Raw genomic sequence first — 24,219 nt, 5'->3', positions numbered from 1 at the left:
ACTTTGATGTCAGGGATCAGACCACAATTTATAGCCCTGTTTACAGAAAAGCTTGTAGCTAGTCAAAACACAACCACTCTGGAGAAATGCTATCTGAAGCGTAAAGAAAAAAGTCCCTGAGCCAGTAACTAAGATGGGACAAATGGAAGCCTACTAGAAATGGGGATTTGCTCCATGAGAGGGAACTAATACAGAATAAACAGGAGGGACTAATAGGAAATATGCCCACTTAGAAATAAGGGTTTTTAAAGGACACTGACAAATGAAAACAGCCAACAAAATAGAATACAACATGTCTTGAAGAGACAGTGCAAGCGCTGACTAGGCTTGCCCTAAAAAGGGTGAAAATACCTTTCCTGCTGACCTCACATCTGACCCTCAACAGATGGATGAAAAACACCTCCTTAATATATTTACCATGAGGACACTAAAGAGATTAAGTTCCTACTTACAGGTGACAGAATTTCACTTAGCACAATAACTCCAGTTGGAATTCCACAGGCAAGTGTCTCTTAGCCTAAAAGTATGGGGTCCACAACTTCTGGACCTGATAATGCATTCAATTATTCTGCGATCATGGGGTTATTTCCCATTCCATGGACAACCTCAGACTATGAAATTTGGAGCTCAATCAGCGGCCCGCAGCTCCCGGGGGTGACCTTTAGCTCCAGGGCACCCCTCAGCAGGGTGACCAGATATCTCGGTTGTTGGTGCTCTGTCCCAGTGTCCCCACGCTTTTTACACTTTTAAATACATGTCCCGGTTTTCTAGAAGAAGGTTGAGTTGATGCTGAGTTAGTAGCAGCATCAAGTCCAAAACATCCTAAATATTATTTTATTTTTTTGAAGCTTTATAGGGCTAACTTCACCCCAAAGTATTGGAGGCTTTACAAGACCACCAGTTACCATACCCAAGGTCACAGCAGGTCAGCTGGGTCCCCATTCATACTCCCAGAGAAGAGAAGAAAAGGGAATGGTGGATATGGAGGAGGTCATGCCAGGCTGCCATAGATTGAGCTTTCAAACTGGAGTCTTCCTGTAAATTAACAGTTCAAATGAACAAAAGTCTAAAACCTTAAGAAAGAGTCTGTGCTGGTCATCATTATGCTGGATACACCAGGATCACAATACATATCAAGGTACCTTTATAAGTAAAAGTAGTTTCAATATATCTTTTCTGATGCATCTGTAACATTAACAGAGCTTTAGTATGGATTTTTTTTTTACCTGTAATCTTCAGTTTTAAGAGTGTTTGCAAGTTACTGTATCATACCCTGGGCCCAATTCACAAAGGTAAACTTACACTTTTGTGTAAATGTACTCTTTTTCGGTATTCACAAATAGACTTTTTAATATTAACTTAGATTTCGCAGTTGGGGTGGAGAACTCCCCACAAAAAAATATGGGCCTGTACTATCTATTTTTGCACAGAGTTAGCCACACTGACCACGAAGTGTCCGCAATCGTAAAGTTACTTTTAAATAGTTTGCGATAACAAAAAAGAGTAAACTTATACAAATTTTAAGTTCACTGTTGTGAATCGGGGTATATGTGTGCGCGCCCGCACTCTTTCTTGTGAGTCTCTTTCATTTTCATTAGCATCTTTTAGTCCTACTTCTATATTTGACCTGTCCCAGTTTTCCCTTTTGAAACTCTGCTCGCAAAAATGCACCGCGGGTGGCGGGCCTCTGGCCTAAGAGCTCCTGACTTGGTGGGGGAGGAGGGCTCTCTCCATGTTCTTTGTAGGGGGGTCCCTCACATTTCATTATGCCTTTGTGCAGAATCAGAAATTCTGGGCCCTGGGAATCCCCACACGAAATTCTGACAGATGCATAATCAGGTCCTCAGAAATAAGCCTCTAAAGGAAGCAGCCTTGAGTCAACTATATCAATACATAATATTAAAGAGATGTTTTCTTCAAAACAAAAACGTAATCTTTTGCTTACATAGGATAAACGCTCAGCTGCTGTCTCCTTGCTTCAAGTTCTCGGTTCTGAAACTTCTCAATTTTTTTTATGATACCATGATGCCCTCCGCTAGATGCATATGTAAAATTAAGGATCTGAATGGTGTCTGTTAAAAAAAAAAGAAAAGTAAAATACAAAAAAAATATTTAAACTGTTTTATTCATTTTCTCATACAACAGAACAAAAACCAAAGAAAAGAAACAAGCAGTGCAAATAATACAGAGTACATTGCAATATAGGACTATTGCTCCCTTCCATCCAGTCCATACCAAAATTATCTGTGCAATACAATAAAATGCAGGTCTTTGGGGGCATAACAACGTGCATTTAAGATAACAGAATGATGAATCCAAGCCATCGCTCAATTACTCAGTGATACAGTGGAGTATACATGAACACACTTGGCTGTCACGTTCTATACAAGGCATGAAAATCTAAAGAAGTATCTCACGAATCAGTGTCCAAGCCCTCCCCCCAACTTGGTGTCACCGTCCTCCAGGTCAAGATTTCATCTTTGGGTTTCTCATCTGCATGGGTAAGGTGCTCATGGGTCTCCTCCAAAGCTCCCCATTCACAGGTTCCCTGAGCCATGAATTCAATTGCACCAGCCTGTCAACCACCCACCCAATGGCTGTTCTTCTCTTCGCTAATAGCAATGCCACTGGGCAATCTTATAAGGGGTTTTGCAGCCCTTGGGCTATGTCACCACTCCCAAGAGGCAAGGCAGCGGGTCGAGGGAGAACTTCAAGCCTGTAGCTCTCACAATGGATGGCACCACAGCCCTACAGAAATCCTGAATCTCAGGGCAGACTCAGGCTAAGTGTAGAAAAGAGGCCCCCAACTCACCACATCGCGCACAGCTAGCAACCCTCAGGAGGCCTATCCTGTTTAACTATCTAGGGGTCACATAAGCACTGTGAAGGAAATTAAAATGTAGTAATTTAAACCTGTGGTTACAAGATACCCACCTCACCTGCTTCCAACCGCAGGACCAGTCTGCATCTGCAATAGGCTCCCCTACACACTCCGAGCTCTCCCTATCCACCTGTAGCGCGCCATAAATCAGGGTAATGAGATGCCGCCCGTCCCACCACTGGAGCAACCCACTGTGCACCTGGGAGAGTTGTATCGCTGCCGGGAACACAGCCCACATCTCTTTGGCTGTATTTTCCAATTCAGTATAGTAGGTGAAGTGACTAGGCCCCACCCCAAACACCTCCTACGCCTCATAATGTGAAAGAAACTCCTCCCCCGGGTATAGGTCACTTGCCACTGCACATCCTTAACCCCCATTGCTCCACAGACATATCCCTGTCGATTGTACGAAACGGGTCCAGGCACACAGACTGAACTCTCTATCAAAGGGAGCTCTGGGCAGAACCCTTGTGACCACAGCTTTTCACACGCTCGCTGTCTGTTTCACCAAGTATGGAACTGGGTAGTCAGAGTGGCCCCCTCTCATCAATAACCATACCAGCATATCCCCCCTAACATTTCTACATACTAACTCTAATCCCATTTGTCAGAGTCGGTCAACAATTTCACCACATATTGCAGTGTGGTGGCGTAATATTAAGTTTGTAAGTCCTGGAGGGCCAGTCCTCTATACTCCAGATCGAGTTTAAGGACTGACAGTGCCACCCTGCTGCATCTCCCCACCCAGATGAGCGAGATAAGTAAGCTATCTAAGTGTCGAAAGTATTCTGGGATCCTGGCCGAAGCGGGAACAACGCGTTTTGTACCAAGTAAAACACAGAGGCAAGAAGACCATTTCGCCACTGCCGCCCTGCCCATCACAGACAGGCGGAGTCTGGAACAGAAAGCTATAGCGGCCTTCAGTCGTTCCAGGATAGTATCTACATTCAGGTGCAGAAAAACCACCTCAGTATGAGCCACTTTGATACCCAGATATCGGAACCCTTCAATTTCCCATAGGCGGCCTAACTCTGGCAATAGGACCTCAAGCACCCTGATCAGTCTTCCCAGTGGGAAAAGCAGCGACGTATAGACATTCACCCAGAGCCCAGATACCTGCCCAAAAGTAGTGAGTAAGCCCATTAAGATCAGCACCGACAACCTGGGGCGTGGACATAAATCAATGCATCATCAGCATACAAGGAGGTGACATGCATGGAGCCCCCTACTGGAATCCCTCATTGCTCTAACTCCAGACACAACAGCAGAGCCAGTGGTTCAATTGCGCGTGCGAAGAGCAGGGGTGACAGGAGGGAGTACTGTCCAGTCCCCCGCCCCACCACCTATGGCCCGATATAGGTGGCCCGATATATATCACAGAGTCTAAACAAGATATGCAGTTCCTTGTGGAAGTATAGAAGATGGAATGCCTAGGAAGGTATTTTAAGATGAGAATAGGCTCCAATAGGAACAAAAGCCCTAACACACCCAGATGGGTGTCATGCTTCATCACTGGACTAGCACCTCAGCAGGACGGCGCTGCAATGCCTGATGGTCACCCGAAAGAGGGGTCTTTGCTGGAGATCTTTTTATAGAACAGCCATTTGATGAAGTGAGGGTGTGTGGGCTATTAGTGTAGATTGGTGAGAACAAAAAAGTGTATTAAAATAAGTTATGTGAAGCTCAGAATCAAGACATGTTAATGAATGAGTTCACTTGCATAGTTGAAATGGTGATCTCTACCATAGGATATAATGGGCCTAGATAGCTTTAATAGGCTTAGTTTGATTGGTTAACACGTTTCTCGCCTATTCTTGTCAAAAGTGATCATGAGGCAATTCTTCAGGGCCTAAAAATTACCCTAATCTACACAGTGACAGGAATCTCTGGGAGTGTATTCTCAAAAGTGAGATTATCAATTACTCAACCAAGGTATTGGTAAAACATGTACTTCTAGTTCAGAAAAAAACATTCCAAAAAGGGTTATAGTTCAGCCCTCGCAAGTGAAGGGCAGAGTGAATGCTAATTAGCTTCATGGACACGGACCAGCATCCACGGCGAGACCTACCCCAGCTCTGCTTCCTTTCCTAGATCACACCCAACCGGAACATGGACCATACAGACAGTGAAAAGAATTCGCACCCAGCTGCAGAACACGGTCCCAAATCCCACACCAGCCTGTACCGCTTGCAAGCAAGCCCTCTCAACAGTATCAAAGGCCAGGGCCAGCTCCTGATTATAATTGAGTGTCTCATGGAGCACATGAGTGAGCCTAACAAGATTAAATGCTGTGCTACATGCCGGTATAAAACCTCATTGATCCTCATGCACTAATCCTCTATCATATAGATTACCACCCCCAATCTGGTCACAAGCAACTTACACAGAATCTTGACATCCAAATTAAGCATGGCAAGGGACCTTTATAATGAAGGATCTGCATCGTCTCTAACAGGTTTTGGCATAACACAGACAAAGCTCTCCCTCTTCGTGGCCAGAAGAATCCAATTCCTCTGTGCCTCCTAAAATACCTCCAGTAGTTTGCCTTTAGGTACTGTGGAATAGGCCTGAAAGAATTCCACAGGGAATCCATCCCCTCCGGGTGCCTTAGATCTGTCGAGGGCCTTAATGGCTTTGCCCAACTCCTCCACCATAATCTCCCTTCCCAGATCTTTTCGAGGGTTCGACAATCCCACCATGCGCAGGAAATCCTTCATTCTCCCCTCTGGACCCAGCCCATAAGCTTGGTATACCTGCTTGAGATGGCCTGGGAATTTGTCAACAAAGTACCAACAGAGAATCAGACATGAAGCACGAGGGCTCGCCTGTTCCTTTCTTAGTATTCAAGGTAATAGCCTGCCAGATTTGTCTCCCTCCCTGTTGAGGCACTGACACTTTGTGCACAACATACACTTACCCAGGATGGCCCACAGACACTGCAACTCCCTACGGAGCCAAAGCTCCTTCACACGTGCCTCTGGTGAAGTCAAATCCAACCCCTGGACCTCCTTCAAGCAGAGCTCCTGGCCCACTAGGTCAGCCTTCAATTGCTTCCGGACCCCATAAGTAGAGCCAATGCAGGCCCCCCTCATAACTGCCTTGAGAGCCACAGAGTCTAGTGCCCTGGAGGAAACCGTCCCCCGATTAACCGACAGGAAGTTCTTGTGTGTAGTTGCTAGCACCTCCCTGCACAATGAGTCTCTCAGAAGGTCGGTAGGCATGCTCCATCTACGCTCCGCAGTGCAAGAGGACCTGCAATGATCTGATAGATATCTCCCATGATGAAACACCCCGTGCAATCTCCAGGGGTCCATCCCAGCCACCAGGAGTCGGTCCAATCAACTATAAGTGTTTTGTGCAGATGAATGGCAGGTATACTCATGTCTCCCAGTGTGTAATATTCCCCAGCTGTCCGAGAACCCTAGGTTGTGCAAGACCATGGCGAGTGACTTGGTCATCAGAGGCTAAGTTCCATTTTTTGGGTGTTACTGGTCCTCGGCTCCATCAAGAAACAGTTATATTCTCCCGCCCATATCACTGGGTGTCCAACACTGTTTACCAGCAAATCCTGAATGCGGTTGAAGAAATGCTTACCATCACTTTGGGTGCATAAGTGTTGAGGAGTGTGATAGTCCTACAATCAGGTGTACACTATAGAAGAAGGTAAGGTTCCGATCCAGATAGTCACAATCATGCTTAAGCCAGATAGCCACAATAGTGCATAAGTGGAGTAAGGGGCCGAAAACTATTGCCCTTCCCCTTCTTACCCAGCCTATGATCTTTCTTCCTCCATGACTTGGGTCTCCTGGAGACAATCTACATCTTATGGCACCTCATGAAAGAGTGGACCCTATACCTCTTGGTGTAGCCCTTTAGGCCTCGCACATTCCACATCACAATATTAGTACAGCCAGTCAAGGAGGTAAATGTGTTCAACCACCGGGGACCCAACCTACTTCCCATCCCAATCCATCATCATCATGTAGCAGCCTGGACAAATAAGAGCAACCAGAAGATAGCTGTAATGCACTGTAGTAAAACCTTAACCTCCTACTAACTGTGGGATTGCCAAACAATCACCCTATTGTGATGCCCCCCTTCGGAAAAACAGTAGTAAAACATTGATAACACATAATGCATATCCATTTGTATCCTCCCTGTCAAGACCCACAGCCTAAACCTGAAACCCAAAGCTGCAATCTACCATTATCATGGAGGCAGCCATCTGCACCCAGCAAATCATTCAGTGCCATATCGACCCTAAAACACACATCCAGTCAACTATAGTGACTCATTCTGGAGCAACTGTGGAAATCCAAAGATCACATGATAAACTCAGGCAAGATACACAACTTCTGAAAAACAGGAGACACAGAAGCAGAGAGGCAAGAGAACAAAAAAGGCTAAAGGTATCTCAGAACATTATAAGACTCATCAAGAGAGTGAGCGTTCAGCCAGTACCATCTCCCAGCTCCATCGCTGACTCCAGGGGCACCAAACCCATAGTCCTGTGTCGCTGAATTTTAATCCTAGAAGGGTCCTCCTCAACAGACCGCAAGGGGTGGTCCCTCTCCGTAGACTCCCCCGACCTCCATTTGAGGCAACAAGCCCCCAGAGCACTCCCAGACTCTTCCCTCTGACCAGCCTATCCTGCCTCCCTATGGGGGGAGGAGGGTAGCTGTGATGTAGTCCTCCACGGTCTTCCCCTGAGGGGGGATTCACCCACAAATGGACCAATATTCTCCCAAGGCAACCTTTTGCTGGTTTATCTAAGAAGTATAATGTTGACTTCCAATTATGCACTGATGACACCTAGTTGGTGATGAAATTGGATACAAATCATTGACATAGTTAAAGTCTGCAATTTCCATTTCTTTGCCGGAAATATGCATCTTTTTTTAAAGTTGAATGCCTGATCTTCTCTACTTCTGTCATCATTCTTCCAAACCTTGCCTTCAGCAACACCTTTTATTTAGTCTGTCCAGGCCATGAGTCTAGGAGTAACCAAGTATCCCTTAGCAAGCACAAAAGGTTTGAAGCTGAGAAATCATGTCTTCCAGATTATAATGTTGTTAAAGTTTTTTCTTATGTGCACATTTTTTGTGACAAATTACTTGTGCAAATTACTGATTTTAAACATGTGTATGATCATAACCGATGAACTAATGAAGATGAACTTGAAACAACTGGATAATATTGATTAGAAGTCTGATTAATAATAAAGTGTAGGGAGGAGCCAAGCTGGCGACCGAGATGGCTGCATAGTCGCTCGGCTCCGTGAGCCTTCTCACCCCGCGCATACATCCTGGCCACTATCCTGAGCCGTAACGGCATATTCAAGTAGGCAAAGGACAACTTTCACTGACCGTTTGCTCCTGAGGCTTTTCTGTGCGGCGGACCCGTTGAAATGTCCCCGAATGTTTTGCGGCCTTCACGGAGCTGAGACCGGGGTGTCGAGTGTGGAGAGTGGCCGGCCGAGACTGCGACAACAGCAGCCTCTGGTGAGGGTGAGGGGTCGGCCGGAGGACACCGGACATCTGAAGGGCCGATGGCGACAGTGCCGACCCAGTCCATCTGGTGGAGTGCCTTGTGGGACGTGCGGTGAAGCAGGGTCGAGGGGAGTGCACGATATTTGGCCCCCTTTCCGGTGTTGTGTCCGGGCACGACTCATGACCTCTCCCGGACTTGGTGGGCGACTCCCAGGGAGCGGCGGAGATTTTGTTTAGCCTTTCGGTGGCCCTTCGCTGAGAAGCCTGCCTTGACTTTCCGGCTCCCCGTAGTGACTCCTGTCGCGCCCTGGTCCGGGGCCCAGTCCCGAGGTCAGATGGAGAAGGACGAGGCCGGATCAGCTAAGATGGCGGACGGCACCCTCTTATGCAGACCGCATCCGGGCTGCGAAGCTGCTGTGCGAGAGAGTCCTGGTGTCTGGAAACACGAGATGGAGCCCACGTTCAGAGATATCCTGGCTGCGTTAACAACCCTGCATACGTCCCTGCTCCGGGACGCCCGGGATCTGGGAGGAAGGATGGCCGCCATTGTTGTCCCACCGTTCCACGCGGGCATAGTTCGATCTCGGGGGGGCGCCGGTGTGTCCGCCTCTGCGTCAGTGATGAGTGCTCCAGCTACGCCTATGTTCGTGGAGACTCTGGAAGACCCGGTCCATGATATAGCTTTGGCCGGACCTGTCGTACATGTGAGTGACTCGTCTGGGCACTTGTCTACTCGGCGGCTGGGGACACGATGTCGATCTATGGCTTGGCCCGCACCGGCGGCGCACCGGCGCTTCCCGGATGGTGTGACTCTCTTTCCCTGGTTGGTGAGACTATGCCCGGACTGGAGGGTGTTTTCGGGGTCGATACTGACACAGACGGATTTCCGCCATTTCTGCTCGGCTGGGTTTTGGTGGCTGAAGTCCCATAGATTGACGACACTGCCCGGTCTGCCTGGATCACTTGGACCCTCCATGTTGCTCTGTGTGCCGATTGATCAGTGGGCGTGTGTTGGTACTACTGATAAGAAAGGCCAGGGGTGAGACCGTCTAGGACATAGTGGGATTTAGTGCTGGCTGACTGTGTTTAGGGGGACACTCAGCGGGGATGTTATTGATTGTGCTATTGGTGGTGATGCTTTCCATGGCTATTCTGATCTTGCTTTTAGAATGTTTACTGTGCGCGGTGGTGGGGGGGGGGGCCGGGCGGCCAAATTGAGGGCCCTTCCCCGTATTTTTCCTCTTCTTCTTCTTTTTCTTTTCTTCTATATTTCGGGTCTCTTATTTAGGGCGACAGGCACGCTGTTGGGGGGGGGATAGGCCGTAGCCTTCTGCAGGGGTGCAGGGTGGGGGGTAGGGGGAAGGGGTTTGTTAATTTGTCCTTTTTTTGTTTCTATGGCCCTTTATCTTCCTTCCTTTTTGTGGTGTCGTCGTTTTGCATGTCTCCTACAGTATGCTCATCTTGAGGGGTGGGGTGCAGCTTGCTACACAACGTATTTGTTTTTGCATTTATCCTGACTCGTGTGCCTTACCCCCGCTGCTTCCGACGTATTTGCATTTTTGCGGATTTCCTGCTTTGTACTGCTATCGTAGGACCATGTGTGACCGTATGGCATTGATTCTTAGTTTTCTTTATTGAAATATGGACCTTCTCAAATCCTGGATCATGCACAGTACGTTTGATTGCGAGTTATAACCTGGACACTTATTCTGCCCTGACTTTCGGGCTGCTGTCTTTTCTACATTGCTTTGCTATATGTATGTCTTGATTAGCGGCCGGCCGGAGTGGTTGTAGGCCCGTACTTGTATTTACCTGACGTGACAATAAAGGTTCTCAAAAAAAAAAATACTAATAATAATAATAATAAAGTGTAGTTATGCAACGTTTTCGTGCATGGCTCCATTTTATTAGAAAGGATGAGGTTTCTGGTGTTCTGCTCACCTTGCTGTTACTCATTCTCCCTCCCAGTCAGAGACCTGCTGTGAGTCTTCTCTCCTCACAGTTTCCGCAAACCACAGAGTGCTATGACATAATTGCTGATTATCCTTAGAAAGGGTGTATTTGGAATGAAACTTTGCACTTCGTGCTCCATGTATCATTTTGAAGGATTTCCACTAGAGGTTCAGATGTAGGTCTGTAAACTAACGTAATTCTATGAGCTTTTGTTTGAAAAATATTTCATACTGTATCTACTTCTCTGGAGTGCAGCTGCTGTGGACGCAAACAGAATATTTCAGTTTACCTTAAGAAATGAGTTAATGCTAAGAGTTTTAATTATTAATGAAGCTTCTTTTGATCTGCCGGTGTGACCCAGCTGGGATGAATGTCATCCTGACTATGCAGTTTTGCTATTAGTTAATGCATACAATTGTGGATAAAACACCCAAGTTTAGAAGGTTGGTGGCAGACTTCTCATTTTCCCCCGGAGACACTGTCTGATTTATTTGAGGCTTTCTCCTTCCTACTTAGAATGCTGTCAGTACTCTTTACGAGTTTGACAGTTAGAATCTAGAGAAATGTAACTGCTTACAGTAGAGATTTTTGCTCTAATTTATGATTTTGTGTTCTGCATCAGAGACTTCATAGGAATCTATTCATTTGTCTGTACCGTTATAGTAACAATTCTGTAATAAATATTTTAAACTCATTTTTGATCTAGAACTCAGTTATTGAGTGGTCCCAGTTCCTGTGAATTTTACTCTGCTAATCAGTAGGTTTAATGTTGGGAAGGGTGATGTCTCTTGCCCCTAGATAAACAAGAGCAACCGAGATGGGCTGCCCGAGGTAAAATTTCAGGGTGCATAAATTATTGGTCTGCAGTACAATTATTGAGGTTTAGCTCCCACAGTACATTTATATTGTTGACCACTTAAGTAAACTTTAAGGTATCAACCCTGGTGTACCAAGCCATTTCAATTAGAAGACCTTTGTAACTTCAACAAGTTTTTAAATCACCCAACTATATATAAAGACCGAGGGGTCTGCAGAGCTCAAAGTGATTGGCATCTGCTCTAGATTCAGAATGACTGGCTCTTTCAGCTGCTAGGTGAAGCCTTTCTATTTCTTCTGTGCTAACAATTCCATAGGTTGTCTGGCCCTCATCTTTTAAGACATTACTTCGGCATACAGTCAATGTGGTGTCCCAACTTAGTTAACACAAATAATGGAACATAGCAAGCATGGCGCAACACACTATTTGGAAAGTAAAAACAACGTATGTGGCTACAGGCATATAGGGACAAAAACATTTATTTGTTAGAGGATACGTTTAGTTAACATTCTATGATGCATGCTTTCTGCTTCAAAGATTTAATAATCGGGGTGAATGTAAATATTCTTGGGACAGGTGGGAGGAAGGTTTGTGAAGCAAGTTCAAGGGGCCATAGACTTGAATCAGTTATTGGTTTTCCTTATCAATGTGGAAAGAGATTTGTCCTTTGCCAGAAGCAAAGTTAAAGGTGATATAGAAGGGGTTGAGGGTGAAGTAGTCACAAGTAGTCACAACATCATATTTCTATCTGCTTGTTGGCGAGGCTGATAGGTGTGCTATCATCCTCAATTCAGGCATGTTTTCCAAGAGCCTTTCATTCTAGGGCTCTCCACTGCCTGAAGATAAGACACCTTCAGACACGTCTCGAATATTTTAGATCACGAGTTTGAAACTACCTTGCCCAAACCCACACTGTCACCAAGAGGGTAAATAGTTAAGATACATCCCTTCTTCCAACCTTCAAGCCAATGGTGTACACCCTACAACCTACAACTATTAAACCCTGGTTAGACCGACTGAATCTAAGCCTGCTGAACTAATACCCATGTTTTCAGTAACCACAGTGCCTAGCAGTAACAACCTCCTCATTTCCTCTCATACTGCCAGAAATTCTCATCCTGTGATGCAGCCTACTCAAGACTACGAAGGTCAATGCCATCTTCCTACAGAATGTCCTGCATGGTGCCACTGTCTCGCATGCAAATATAAAATGCTCTAACAAATGCAGCATATTTTTCAAAACCTTTGCTAGAAATGAATTCCATTGTCATGGAATGCAAACCCTCAAAACATCAATTTGGCGACCAGACCTTTAGACTTTTTTTGAGGCACCAGACAACCTGAGTTCCACTGCCAACTTCTGAAGGCCTGCCAATAGCTGTGTGCACTGGCCCTGCTTCTCTGCCCCCTTCACAAACAAAAGGTCAGCTAGATAACAAAACACATTTGCCATTCCTGAACTCCGCATAGCTGCCCATTTTTCATCTTGAAACTGGTACATGACACCAACAAACCCATGGGCACAGTCTGAACAACAAACAAGTAAAGATCTGCCAGTGCATTAGGAATAGGTAGAATGCAAGTGTCATGTTTTAATTCCACGTCCTTTTGGTGTCAAAAGAAACAGACTGTGTATGTTTGCATACATCACAGTGTAGTTTAATTGCACAGTAAAGCCATTCACTGACCCACCTGCTTGTTATTTTGAATGTTCTTGATCCTTGTCAGAATGCAAGGAGATGAATCATCAAAAAACGTTTGCATTTAATGGTTCTGCTGTACTACCTTCTCTAACCTCCTTTAATCATTTTCAGTTCATATTGTTTTTCTTTCAACTTATTAAATCAAGGTCTTGGCCCACATTGGGCTTTCATGAGTAATGGTTACACTTCCTCTGGATTTTGCTGCACTCGTCCTATCCAAGTAAAATACTAAGCATACAATAGGTTCCTGATGCAAAACCTGTGTGCAAATCCTTATGTAACAAGGGCCTTGCTGCACATTTCGTTCCCTTGTGAGTACCTCTTTTGGGGCTATTTGGATACCTGTACCCGTTTTTTCAATTTACCAAGTTGTTTTGGACAGAAACGTCGATTTAAATCCCAAAATGGACCACCAACTGATGACCCTGGCTTTGGTTGGAAAACCACACATTTGTGAATTGAACCATCCTGCTCAATCTCTCTCTCTCTCTCTCTCTCTCTCTCTCTCTCTCTCTCTCTCTCTCTCTCTCTCGCTCTCTCTCTCTCTTTCTCTCTCTCTCTCTCTCTCTCTCTCTCTCTATGTGGCAAGGTTTTCATGCAGCCTGAAAATGGCTTTGGCGAGGAAACAACGGAAAGCGGCAAAACAGCGGAAATATCGAACAGCATCACCCACTGGAGGGCTACAAACGTACTAATCATGGACCACAGGGACCAGAATGCCTATGCAAGATGGCTCAATGAGGGCCGCCCACTGGGGGGTGAAAAAGTATAACTGCCGGCATTCAACTTGTAACGGTGTGATTAGCAAGATGCTGGGGCTTCCTTTAAAAAAGGTCAGGAGACCGAAATGCATTAGGACTACAAGCGCTGAAATAAACCCATCAGAAATCCTACCGTTGTGTGTGCGGCTCGTTTTCTTCCCGAGGGGAGAGGTTGTTGGATATATATATATATATATATATATATATATATATATATATATATATGTGTGTGTGTGTGTGTGAGACCAAGAGCTTGTGAGCTTGAAACGCATCTGTTTTGCCCAGAGAATAAACCATAATTGAATCAAACTTGGATCAGTGTGGCTCGTGCTTTCTGAATTTGGGTAAGCGTGGTGGTGGATTTAAGAGAGCGGGGGCACCTGCTCAAGACTAGCCCCGACCTGCATGAGGACTTCAGCACCGCAAAAACTTTTTTTTGATTGGGAAAATCAACCAGAGAATGCCAGGCGGCAGCGCGAATAACGCACCACTTTAGCGCAGCACCGTGGAGATGGATCTGCAGACTACCGTAAGCACGGACAGTTCAGGAGTGTGAATGGGTGAGCCGTAAGACGATGAATAAGCTACCAGGGTGCATCAGGACAGCTGTCCGGAAGACGCGATCCAAGCAAACGAGATCGGAAGTTTGTATTGCATTGTGGGCCATGGAGTTCGGGAAGACTCAGCAAGCACGATTTTTTTTAAAACGCCAACTGATCACCAAAAAGAGGGAACAAACACTAGCCAGCCGCAACCTACAGCATCCATCAAACAAAAGGGTAACACCTTGGAGAGATTACGGAGAAAAGAACTGAGCAGGTGGTGGGAGGCGACCGCGCTCCAGAACTACCTTCATGTAGACTGAATACCAAGGGGTCACAGAATCTTCATTGTGCCCACCTTGAATATCTCCAAACAGGAAATATTAAAAGTACGGATGGATAATACTAACGCATGCTCAAAAACAAAGCTGTATATCCTGATTAAGAACGCTTTGGAGGAACATAAAGAGTTGATGGACCAAATACAAAGCCTGCTCGACGACATGGCGAAAGATCAAGACCAGAACGAGGTAAACAAAGTACTGGCCGCAGTTGATGACAAGATTCGAAGCGGATAGAGGAAGATGGGAATCCGGTACAAGTCTTAGTTCCAATGTGGGTTCCATTGATAGCAACATTTCAAATCCATGTGAAATTGTGTTTTTTCCCAAGGAACGGCACCTCATGCAAAAAATAAACTAACAGTCATCACAAGGGAGAACAAGGGGCAGAGGAAGAGGAGGAAAAACACAAGCGAAAGAAGACAAAACCGACGGAGGAAAGAGCAGCATTACTGGCGTGGGGAAAAGGGGACAGTCTCAGAAGGCCAAATAATGGATGGACAAGAACTTACGGTAATGAACTTATCCAAAAGGGTAATTACGCAAATTGAAGAGGGTGTGCTTAAATTAGGTTTGACCTTCTGTTGTGACACACCCCTTGATTACACCCAGACACGCATAGATATGTATCATTTTGTACGCAATTTGAAGCTGTTCAAAATTCACACCTTGAGAAAGAAAGGACAGAGTCCTTTGCAAGATACTAGAACAACGATATACCTTTCCATTGAAGACATTAACATTCTCAGATCACTTGAAGACCTGGTAGAGGAAGGGGTGGCCCATGACTCACAAGCATGGGATCTACACGACCCAGGTAACATTACAACAATAGCTAGCTTTGGGATTGACCAAGCAACACGGTAACCACACACTTCAGGGCAAAATCCAAATACATGCCACAAATCCCGAAAGATAACATTGATGTTTTTCACGAGGTAGTTAGCCAAGACATTCTACGCCCACTGAAAAAAACAGTTATTAGATCTAACTTAACCAAAACACAGAGAGACGCAATTTTAGCCTTACAATATGATGAGAGTATCGTCATCAAACCGTCCGATAAAGGCGGGAATATCGTACTATGGGATAGAAATTACTAGTATATACAGGAGGCAATGAGACAGCTTAACAACACCACTTGCTATGTCAAAGTAGACAATTCATACCTAGTCAAACTACATGCAAGATTTACTGAACATCCCAGAGAGTGGGCTGATAGCAGCTTATTGAATTGGGATGAGCAGCAATGCTTAAAGAATGATAAACCCACCTTTTACTTACTACTTAAGGTACATAAAGACTCACACAAACCCCCTGGTTGCCCCATAGTTTCCTCTAAAAACAGTCTTTTTGAACATGTCTCCATGTATATAGATCACTTTCTGGCTGGATATGTCAAAGACCTAACATCTTATGTGAGAGGCACCAAAGACTTTCTGCAAAAAATTGAAAATACCCATTGGGGCAAAGATCATTGGCTGGTATGTCTGGACGTGGAAAGTCTTTATACAAAGATTAGACATCATGATATCCTGAGGGCGTGCAAACATTTTCTAAAGACCAGAAGCATATATTTGTTAGCACATACCCAAATGATTTTACAGATGATTGAGATATGTCTGTTGGAAAATGTTTTTATGTTTAATGGTGTACTGTACAAGCAATTCCAGGGGACTTCTATGTGCACCTGCTTTGCTCCCAGCTACATCAATCTTTTGGTAGGCTGGTGGGAGAAGCAGGTATCTGGAGTGAGTCCCTTGAACAGTGGACCAACCAAGTAAACATATGGCTGAGGTACATATACGATGTCTTCTTTGTGTGGGAGGGGAGGGAAGAAGAACTACTCGAATTTTTGACAGTATTGAATAAAAATATAGTTAACCTCAAATTCAACAGGCAGCATGGTAAACACACAGTAGACTTCCTCGATATAAGACTCACCATCAAATAGAATAAATTGGAAACTAATCTTTTTAGAAAAACGACAGCAGAGAACTCTATTTTGCACTCAGACAGTTGCCACCCCCCTCATTTTATGTGGAGTATCCCCTTCAGCAAATTCTTGAGAGCCAAGAGGAGCTGTAGTTCCGAGACAAACTATCAGAGCAATAAGAAAGAGATGAGAAATAGATTCATTGCTAGAGGGTACCCACTCAAGATGTTTGAGTTGGGGGGAGAGAATAGCTGATGAAATCAAGAGAGATGATGCCCTGTACAAAGCAACTAAAACTAAAGTAACAGAAAAAGAATCATTAATAAGACAGATAACCACATATAATACTCAATCGGCACAATGCAGTCAAATAATCAGAAAGAGATGGGACATCCTGACACAAGACTTGATCCTCAAAGATAAGCTAGGGCACTATCCATCTATTACATATAGAAAGGGACCCTCTATCAAGGACATGTTAGTTGGAAGCCAATTGCGACAACGTAAGACAACCTGACTTGAGAAAATGGGAGGATTCCAAAAGTGTGGCAAATGTAAAGCCTGTAGTCACAGCACCAACGTTAGAGAGATTACACTCCAGAGAACTAACAGGCAGTGGCGCATAAGAAACAACATAAGTTGCGGCACTGATTTTACAATCTACGTGGTCACATGCCCTTGTGGCATTTGGTATGTGGGGTCCACCACCTTCCCAGTAAAGAAAAGAATCTTGGAGCACTGGCGAGCTATCACTAATAAGGATTTTGTTATAACACAGCAAGACACTTCAGCCAGGCACACAACCATGATTGGACTTCTGCCAAATACTTTGCATTAGACACCATCCCTAAAAAACCCAGGGGTGGAAACCAAGCCCTAGGTAGAGTGGAATCTAGATTCATTCTACAAGCTGGTACCGCCTACCCCGTTGGAATGAATAATGACAAGGAGATGTATGTACATCTATGACGAAATACTTCCCGTAATTCATTTTAGGAACAGGAGTTAGTTAAATGTGACCAAGAGCTTGTGTGCTCGAAACGCGTCTGTTTTGCCCGGAGAATAAATCGTAATTGAATCGAACTTGGATCATTGTGGCTCGTGCTTCCTGAATTTGGGTAAGCATGGGGGATATATATATATATATATATAATAAAATAATCAGAGAGACAACACTGGTGAGGTATTCATTTTTTCTGTGTAGCACCCATGAGGAAGAGGCGTTCTGCCTCGAAACGCATCGGGAATCGAGCAAGGAATCGAGAAAAGAAATGGATGCAAATAACTGCTAGCAGCCTCGGCCTCGAGGCTTCTAAACCGGATGGTAAAGGGCTGCATTGTGTGACCTCTGTAAAGTTTAGGGCATTTGAGATGAATATTTAACGCACGGCAGTCCTGGCCGTGGCAGAGGAGCACCATTTCCTACGAACTGAATGGAAAGGCTTGGAAAGAAACCCTTTCTTTCCGTGTAGGCATGTAGCTCTATGGTAAAACGAAGCCTGCAGTTTTGCAATCCAGCCTACTTAAGGATTATAAAAAGCTTCATAAAAGAACACAGAGACAATGAACTTTCAAATGAACTTTCAATACAACACTCACCCCAAGACCTACATGGACCAGCATGCCATCGGGCAACTCTTGTGTGCCACGCCCATTGGGGGCGATGTTCTCAATAAAATAATCAGAGAGACAACACTGGTGAGGTATTCATTTTTTCTGTGTAGCACCCATGAGGAAGAGGCGTTCTGCCTCGAAACGCGTCGGGAATCAAGCAAGGAATCGAGAAAAGAAATGGATGCAAATAACTGCAAGCAGCCTCGAGGCTTCTAAACCGGATGGTAAAGGGCTGCATTGTGTGACCTCTGTAAAGCTCAGGGCACTTGAGATGAATATATATATATATATATATATATATATATATATATATATATATATATATATATATATATACACATACATATATATATATATATATATATATATATATATATATATATATATATATATATATATTTATTTATATATTCACTGAAAAAACCATAGGTTTCAGGGGTGTTATAATTAGTTGGACATTTCCCTCATACAAGACCATTAAAATTCCCCCGTTATAGTTAGTTCAGCTAACTATAACTCGCGCCCCCACAATGCACTGTTGATGACGTCACATATTACATCACTCATGACATGGTCAGTGACATTACTCATGACAGCACAGATGACATTTCCTGCAGTGTCCTGGGGGTTGGCACCCCCAGGACACTGCAGGAGCCGGCCCTGGGGGGTGGCGGTCCCCAGGGCCATGACAAGGCTGCAGGAGATGGGCCGCACTGCCCCCCTCCCACAACCTAAAAAGCAGAGTGCACTAAATGGTGGGAGCACAAATCCCTGAGCAAATATGAGGAGGTTGGTCGCGTTCCTCTGGGGTTACGCATCCTCTTGGCGCCAAGTTTTGTCAATCCAGATCCGGCCATGTTGCAGGAATGGGGTGAGAGCAATCTGGCCGCCTCGATGAACCTTGTATGCATATTAATTAAATATGCTGCCAGCGATCGTACAAAGTTGTTGGGGCAAATCAAAACAATGGAAATGGAGATAAATGCTCGCCCGGAACTCCAAGAAATAAAGAAACTGACAGACAACATGAATGAACAGGTGCGCAAACATGAGGAAAAAATAAAGATACGCAAGGCAACCAAATTCACTCGAGATGCCGATGATTATCGTTATGGCAGGATTTTCACATTCTCACGCAAATATAACACAGCTAAAAGACAAGCGTATGCTAAAAAGAAAAATGTGACGGGGAGTAATTCCAACAATACTATACCTGCCTCAAGCTCTAACACCATGGCATCAGGCGCTGTGAATAGTGAAAGTAATGAACCTGGCAGTGACATCTCATCCTTAACAAGCGCACCAAGTGTAGACTCTTTATCGTCTTGTTCTTCCAACTCTGATTTAAACTTAATAGGACTGGAAACACTCAACCTCCAGCAAGAAATGGATTTTGTTGTGGAGGAGAGGCTTCAAACCCTGAGGTCATGGCAATCCAACTCGCAAACAGACAAAGGAGGAACCAAAATCGGAAGGCACGACGGCGCAAACGGAAACAACGCCAGTGCACAACAGCAACAAAAAAAGAAGAAAAAAACATGGGGGAAACGCCATTAATGGACAATACGATCATCAATCTTTCCAATGTTACCTTAAACAAGGCAGAAGAACAATTATTATCATTGGGATTGAACTATTCACCTGTTCAGAGTTTCAATTATGCCATGACCAGGGTAGATTTATTTTGTTTCATAAGGTAACTAAAATTGAAAAAACATTTCGCTTTGCAATCCGCTAAAGAGCGCAATAAAACCGACTCTTTAGATGAAGAAAATGTACCCAGCGGCATCAACCAACTATGTGCTGCTGACACACACATCTTTCTGGATGCAAACGACTTGCTTGACTCTTCCAACAATTTAGAAATGGATCCTGATGAGGCCACACAAAGTCGCTTGAGCAAAATATCCATCTCTCAAAAGGGTGCAGGCCTAAGTCCATTTAGAAGTAAATCCAAATACATTCCTCTAATGCAGACTTCTTCAATCTGTGGGGCGGGGCGCGCCGTCATCTCAGTGGGGGCGCCACTTCACTTGAAACCTCACCTTTGTTTTCGAATGTACCACATAGACTCGAAAGTATGTATGTTTACTTCCTGCATTTCTTCCCCATTTCAAATGGGGATTTTAGATTGGCTAACTCCTGCACCGCAGCCAATCAGCACTTAGTAACGTCATCACTGATCAAGTTACACAAATGAAGAGGACAGCATTTCAGATGGCAGGAAGTGCCGCGAGACCAGGAGCATAAATCTCATGAATTCTTTACCTTTTTGGGTAGTGTGGCGTTTCTTCACTCCTCCGTTTGCTGACTTTTACTTCCTTAGGTTGCTGTCCTGTCGAGGTTATCTTGGTCTGGAATTTGCATTTTGCTTCCTCGCGGTGAAGAATTCTTCTGCTGATGCAGTGGAGTTCTCCTGCTGCCGTTGAAAGATTTAAACCACCAGTTTATCTGCAGTGTGTGTGAAGATATTCTTTGGATGCAACCATTCTTTAAATGTTTTTTAAGTCAGGGCAGAGGTGGATGGTGAGGAGGCTGGGGTGGGGTTGGGGAAACAGGGAAATCGAAGACACACGATGTTAGTTTTAACTATTGCACCGGGACACGACGTGCTCATACTTTTGAAATGTAAAGAAACCTCCCTGGGGGTTTCAGCCAGGCCTGCCAGGAACAGAGGCGTGCTTCTAATCTGGGAGGCTTGCAAATGTCTTTTCGGTATCCCGTTTTTTTCAAGGTATTGTGAGCAGAAACTGCAATATGTGTCTGTTTCTGTACACATGTTATTTTTTTCTCGATGGAGTAGGATGCATCAAGTAAAATTGATGTGAAGGGAGGGAAGCTTGGAGCGAATGTCTGCCCACCTTAGTAAGGTTACCAGGAAACTCTAGTGCTCCTGTCTTCAGCTTTTTTTTTTAAAATCAAATCTATTTAGGAAAGGCCTGTGGCACTCCAGACCTTCTTCTTCCTCGCTCTCACACACTTCTGCCTTGGACTTTTCTTTTACAAATCAGCAATGGAACAACTAATCCGGACCCAGTCTGCACTACAGCTCCCAGAATACATCATGCAGTTAATTAAAGTGAGCTGAGCAGCGCTGGTCACACCGAGTCACCTGGCAGGAAATATTGAAATGCTTCTTGTTAAGGCCTAACTATAGTAATTCGATTTATCCAGCCTCAGTGTATTGTGCAGTGCCCTTGGTGGGAGAGGTGTGGCGCCGCGGCCATGGCGACTGACGCTGGAATCTGGGGACCACGGTTCGATCCCCGGCTCCGGCGGCAGGTTAGCCCAGCACCATGTGACTCTGGGCAATAGCTCGCTTAATCTTCCCGACGGCCCCCAGCGCCTAGAGACCCTTACGGGTGATTGTGCGCTTTACAAATGTGGACTTTACTTTACTTTACTTTACTACCAGAGTGTGTTTGTGTTAATTAGCAAATGCCTTCTTGGCAGCGCACGATCAGGCAACTGCCTACAGTCCGTGGCTGCCAGGTGTAAAGTGTGTCACATTACAGCACATTCAGTTACTCACTGTGCTAAGGTGACACAGATCAGACCTCCATTGCCCCGGTGCAGGAACAGAGTGTAAATCATGATCTACTGTTACACTGACTTGCTATGCTATGAAAATGTGCTTTTGCTGGCACAGTCATGTTGATCAAATGGGTGCAATTCCAGATATTTGTTTCCCTCATCTTCACTGCTTGAGTTTGCTCGTGAGAAAGTGTCACTCATAGTCATTGAAATGTCACTCCCAATTACACTGAAATTATAAAAATGTCACACATAGCAATCTGAAACCTTTGCACACCTATTGAGAGCAAGGTAATTTAAAGAAAATTGCAATGGGGCATGACGTGCCCATACTTCTGTAGTGTAAAGAAACATCTTTGGGGGTTTGGGCAAGGCCCATAGGAACTGAGCAAAGGAGAAAGAAACTTTGTGTGCCCAAATATAGATTAACAAAAACCTGGAGCACGGCGCCTTCTCCTGTTCAAAGAGATTTTCATTTTTACATTATTACAAAAACTCATATCCAAATGGGAATCACCAATTCACTCTTGGTCAGCCACTTATTACCAGACAAAAGAACAACACAAGAGAGCAAAGACATTTTATTTTTAGGAAGTAAAGCAAGAGTGCCTCATCCTCACGGAATCTGTACGCACAGCACAATTGCTATCAAAACTCTCTTGCCTTTTAGCTCTTCCTATTTATGTGAGATTGGGTTCTCGGCGCTTGCGATATTAAAGACTAAGTACAGTTCAAGACTGGATGTGGAGCACAACCTGAGGATGGCTGTCGCGAAAATCCATCCACAGATTGACCGTCTCTGTGGCAAAAAAACAGGCACACCCGTCACATTAATGTTGATGGTGTTATAATCAATCTATGTCGTGTAAAACGAAGCATCCTAGTAAAAACAATTTGCGCACATTTTATCTTGGAAAATTGTGTTTTGAGCTATGTAATAAGCCTTTGTCATTTAACCACACCCACTAAACACTCTTATTGTGTTGAACATTATTTGCCGATATGGCCGGGATATGCGGGTGGCGGTCGAATATGTAGTGTACTAGATTCCCGAAATTTCTGTCAGGTGGTGGGGGGGCCCGACATTTAAAAAAATTCAGCTGGGGGGGCTCAACCTACAAAAGTTTGAAGACCTCTGCTCTAATGCCTAAAGATGCAATCGACATCTTTCACGACTGCATTACCAACGATATTAAAAAGCTTTATACTAAGGTCAACAACAAACATAGAAAAAAGGAGGTACATATCAAATGCGCCTATGATAAGTTGATGAAAAAATTGGAAAACAACCATGAAATCGTGATCAAAGAATCGGACAAGGGGGGTAATTTAGTAATTTGGCCCAAACAGCATTACATCAGTTAGGCCAAACGTCAACTGGACGACCCCCTGTGTTACGTTAGAGCCTCACACAAAGAATATGAGAATGCTAAGCATAAACTACACAAGATGTTGGGCCAATGGAAAAGAGAGGGCTTAATTTCATCAGAGGAGTACAAATTTATGTGTATTAACTTTCCCGTTTTGCCATCCCTTTACCTTATCCTAAAGGTACACAAAGCTGTGCAACCAATACCTGGCAGGCCCATCGTGTCTGCTATTGGCAGTGTGGGTGAAAAAGTTTGGGAATATATCGATTTTTTTCTCCCAGACTTTTTAAAAAACTGCCCAGCTTCACACGTGACACCAGTGATTTTATTAGTAAAATTGCAACTATTGAATGGGATAATGACATGTGGCTCATCTCATTAGATGTGGAGGCGCTTTATACAAGCATAGATCACGGACAAGGACTTTCAGCAGTGAAGTATTATCTTTCCAAGCGATCGATGATATATTATGAACATAACAAGGTCATTTTGTATCTCATGGAATGGTGCCTCCACAATAATTTTTTCTCTTTTAGTAAAGAGATTTTCAGACAGCTTAGAGGGGTGGCAATGGGGGCCTGCTTCTCTCCCAGCTATGCGTGCTTGCACGTTGGCTGGTGGGAGGAGCAGGTCCTCAATGTATGCCATAAAGCGTGGATGGATGGCCATGTGAGTTGTTTCTTGAGGTACATAGATGATATTTTGATTGCTTGGAGAGGTACTAAAGAGGAAGCCCTTTTATTCATTCATGAGATAAATTGCAATACTCTTAATCTCAACTTTACGGCGCATATTGATAAAAACAGAATTCAATTTTTAGATGTTGAAGTGTATGTTGCTAATGGCACACTCAAAACCACTCTTCACAGAAAACCAACCGCGGGTAATGCTACGTTGCACGCAACCAGCATGCACCCTAGACACACTATCTCAGGAATCCCCTATGGCGAGATCTTGAGGTTAAAGAGGATTTGTAGTTCTCCTTCTGATTATGAAACTTGTTTGGCAGAACTTATGATACGGCTAAAGGCAAGGGGTTATTCTGATACCATCTTAAAAGCAGCCCTTGAATAATCCTTATCTCGGTCCAGAGAAAGTCTTTTTCCCACAATAACTTCTGTGGAAGAAACCCCTATCGTAACAGATCCTCTAGTAGAATGCCCACGCCTGATTACCACATACAGTAGAGAGGATAGGAAAATCAAGTCCATAATTAATAAAAACTGGCCTATTGTCCTTAGTGACCATGTACTCAATACCAGATTGCCTGCTTCCCCT

At 44.4% G+C, this 24,219-nt stretch overlaps 1 protein-coding gene across 1 annotated transcript in view; it reads right to left on the bottom strand.

Moving 5' to 3' along the window:
- The window catches only part of SEL1L3 (SEL1L family member 3), a 684,155-nt gene that overhangs the window by 564,048 nt on the left and 95,888 nt on the right, over positions 1–24,219 (bottom strand). Inside the window, exon 3 of the mRNA XM_078678371.1 lies at positions 1,946–2,072. Within this exon, the coding sequence (XP_078534497.1) occupies positions 1,946–2,072 (127 nt within the window). The remainder of the gene's footprint in view (positions 1–1,945; positions 2,073–24,219) is intronic.

Source organism: Lissotriton helveticus, chromosome 2_2, assembly GCF_964261635.1.
Source record: "Lissotriton helveticus chromosome 2_2, aLisHel1.1, whole genome shotgun sequence".
Taxonomy (NCBI): domain Eukaryota; kingdom Metazoa; phylum Chordata; class Amphibia; order Caudata; family Salamandridae; genus Lissotriton; species Lissotriton helveticus.
Note: the sequence above shows the minus strand (reverse complement) of the source record. Positions and strands in the feature narration are given on the sequence as shown.